This window comes from Ailuropoda melanoleuca, chromosome 16 (genome assembly GCF_002007445.2).
Source record: "Ailuropoda melanoleuca isolate Jingjing chromosome 16, ASM200744v2, whole genome shotgun sequence".
Classification (NCBI taxonomy): domain Eukaryota; kingdom Metazoa; phylum Chordata; class Mammalia; order Carnivora; family Ursidae; genus Ailuropoda; species Ailuropoda melanoleuca.
In genome coordinates, this window is record NC_048233.1 from 42,762,694 (window position 1) to 42,765,864 (window position 3,171).

At 63.1% G+C, this 3,171-nt stretch overlaps 1 protein-coding gene across 4 annotated transcripts in view; it reads right to left on the bottom strand.

Annotated features, from left to right (window-relative positions):
- The window catches only part of RARG (retinoic acid receptor gamma), a 22,041-nt gene that overhangs the window by 10,519 nt on the left and 8,351 nt on the right, over positions 1 to 3,171 (bottom strand). The window contains exon 1 of one of the 4 annotated variants that reach the window (XM_019803812.2): positions 2,843 to 3,000. The exons of 1 other annotated variant lie outside the window; for it this stretch is intronic. In XM_019803812.2, coding sequence (XP_019659371.1) covers positions 2,843 to 2,921 — 79 coding nt within the window. In that variant the 5' untranslated portion in view covers positions 2,922 to 3,000. Of the gene's footprint in view, positions 1 to 1,215; positions 1,326 to 1,356; positions 1,766 to 2,842; positions 3,001 to 3,171 lie in introns of those variants that run through there. 2 more of the 4 variants (XM_034645633.1, XM_034645634.1) reach the window with 2 other exon arrangements.

Genomic DNA, 3,171 nt, shown 5'->3' on the forward strand with positions numbered 1-3,171 from the left:
AAAAAAAAAAGAAAGAAAAAAGAAACTAAGAAAGGAAAAAGAACAGTAAAGAAAAAAGGAAAGAAAAAGAAAAAAGAAAAAAAAAATGCCGAAGTCTCGTAAACAGCGCAGCCGAGTGCCAAGGAGCGAGGCGCGTTGGCGGGGGCTTGGTGACCCCGCGCGCGCACTCCCCCAGCGCCCTCCGCCCCGCCCGCCGCCCGCCCCTTCCCAGCTGCCCCCAAGCCCCTCGTCCCGGCGTCCGCACCGGGCTACCAGCGCGCTCCCAGCCCCGGGTAAATTCGGGGGTGTTCGAGGCTCCCCTCCCGGCTCCTCCCCACACCCCACCCCCGCCAGGCACTTCGGCCCAGGCTTCAAAGCCGCCTCTCATCTGGACTTCATTTTTACTGCCTCTCAGTCCCCAGCTTTTTATTACTGCTCTGGAAAGGGGTTCCAGGGCCCCAGGCCTGGCATCTCCCATTTCACAGAGAGGGGAAGATGGATATTTGGGGACCCAGTACTCCTACTCTCCCTGCCGCTGCCTCCTCCAGGCCACCCCCCCACCATAAACAGACTTTGCTGTAAACTTTTCGCTTCCTACTGAAGTTGTGTGTGTCGAAGCCATAGGAAAAAGTCATCTCTCTGCATACAAGCCTATACACATTTCCAAACGTTGCTTTTTAAGATGGGGGAGGGGCGCCAGAGCTCAGCCTTCTGCCTGTTGTGTGCGCAACCCGGTCCACCCCGCACGAAGAACACACAGCATGCACGCTCGAACACGACACTTTCCAAAACCGCCCCCGCAGCCACGCAGGGGCACACGCCTTCCCGGCCTCACGCCACAAACATCCCCACGCAAGGGCCGTGCGGACCTGCCAACGCTGTCGGAGGGCGACACGGCGTGGAGGGACCCCCTACACTCACACCCTCACCGCCTACGTAAGGCGCTGCACACTCCAGGGATTCACACGCTCTGAAAATATTTTTTACGCTCCCAACTTCCCACATGGAGTCTACAAACGCCACCCACGGTCCTGGGTGCCTTATCCCTCCGGAGCCGCGGACCTACGGGCACAAGCTACCAATAACCCCTCGGTCTCTCCCTATCCCCAGAAATTCTGGAGTGGCATCACCCGCAGCTCCTCGCTAAACACCCACCATAAAAACCACACACTCTCCAAACACTAGGGCACACACCCAAAGGAGTCGCTGAGGTCCCCACGTTTAAAGGGCCAGTACCTCTCTTTCCTACACAGCCGCCCCTCACATAGAGAGGGTGAGAATCTCCGCTTGCACCCCAGTTCCACCTTTTACACACGGAAAGAGTGAGCCGCTGTCTCTTCTGCACCCCGCACCCCACCCCTGAGCTCTGGTACCTACATTGCAGACTGGCGGGTTGAGGCCACGCAAAAGACTCAAATCCGGCGAAACAGGAGCTGCCCGTGGCTCTGCGCAGCAAGCCGGCCCCGGGCCCGGACGCCCCGTACAGCCGTCGCGGACCCGGGGCAAACGTTTCCATGCAGTCGTACATCGCGACCCGGCTTGGAGGGAAGCTAGGTGCTAGGAACACCAAGGACCCGCAGCCGATTCCCCCTCCTCCCCCGGCGGCGCCCCGCTCCTGGAGGGGGGGAGGGGGAGGGCTAGCATAGGGCGCCAGGCTGCATGGGGGGTAAGGGGTGGGCGGGGAAGAGGGGGATCCCCAGCAGGGGAAAGGGACTGGGCGGGGCGCAAAGCCGGGGCTGCCGCATCGGCCGCGGTCCGGCTCACTCTGGGCGCCTCGGCAGCTAACACTGGGGAGACCTTTTGTAAAAGCGAAGCCCGGAGGGGTGGGGGGTGGGGCTTGGAGAGCGAAGGGGGCCGGGCACTAAGAGGAGCAGAGCTGGGAGTGGAGCGCACACTTACACACACTCGCACCCGGCGCGCGCGCTTGCTTAGACACATATCCGTGCATGCATTCATCTAGGCAGGCACCACGTATTTGCAAATATGCAATAGGGCGCATGCATATATCTGCACGCACATAAACTCATAGATGCACAAACGCTTGTGCAAGCACATCTAGCTCGGAAGAATGCTGTTAGGCGTTCTGTCTCCACAGCCCCGAGGCTTTGCACGCATTTGCACTTCGGCGCGTGCCCTGTCGGGAACGGGGGAAGGAGTGGAGGAACCAAGCACATACATTTCCTTTTGAGTTTCCCCCCTCCCCTCCCCAACACTCTTTGCACACAAGTCGATACAGGCAGCGGTGTCAAGGAAGACGGGGGAGAGGGGAACATGGAGGTTCCCTGCGCGCGGCAGTTCCCCGGAGCTCGGGGACCTGCACTACCTCCACCCCCTCATTCCCAGGCCTGGCTCCTCCCTCTCCCTCCGCGCGCGCGCTTCGGGGCCGAACCGTACATTCCTGCGGCTCGGCGCGCGCGGCCTCCTCCTTCCTTCCCGTTCTCCCCACCCCCGGTCGAAGGGCCGGAGCGCGCTCCCGCCGTGAACTCTCCGGGAACCCCCCTCGGGGCGGGTGGCCGGGCGCGCTCACCTCCTCCTGACCCGGCCCCGCCCCACCCCGCCCAGGCCGTCGCCAGCGCCTCCGCGGAGTCCCCCGCCCCCTCCTGCGCAGCCCGGAGTCTACCCCTCCCAGCCCGAGCTGTCCTCCCTCCGCCGCGTCCCGGGCTGCCTTCTTCCAAGTCCCCTCAGCCCCGTCCCGCGACTGACGCTCCCCAGGCGCTCCACTGCCTCTCTCAGTGCCCTCCCTCGAGCCTGACTTCACTTTCTGAGCACAAAACTCCCACCCCAAACTGTCCCTACGGTGCCACCCGCGCCTCCGATGAAGTTGCCCTGCTGAGTGCCAACTCCCCTCCCCCAGGCTTTCTACCGTGCCAGTTGCCCCAAAGTGCCAAGGGCCCCTCTCGGCTGTAACTGCGGGTCCGGTCGTCAACTGTTCTCAGAGCCATTACATATCCCCCCCATGGGCAATAACTGGCCCTTCTCCCCTTCAGTGCCACACTGAGTGCCCTTCAGATCTCCGAGGGCCGTCTCGCTGTCCCCTCGGTAGCCCCTTCCGGGCACTGAGCGCCCTCGCCCGGCGGAGAAGGGGGTGAGGGGGGCGGGGGTTTGGCCACGTCAAGAGTTTGCCCTCGCCGCCCGGCCGAATCGGGGACCCTGGCCCCGGGACAGCGCCAGCGGCGGCGACTCCCGGAAACC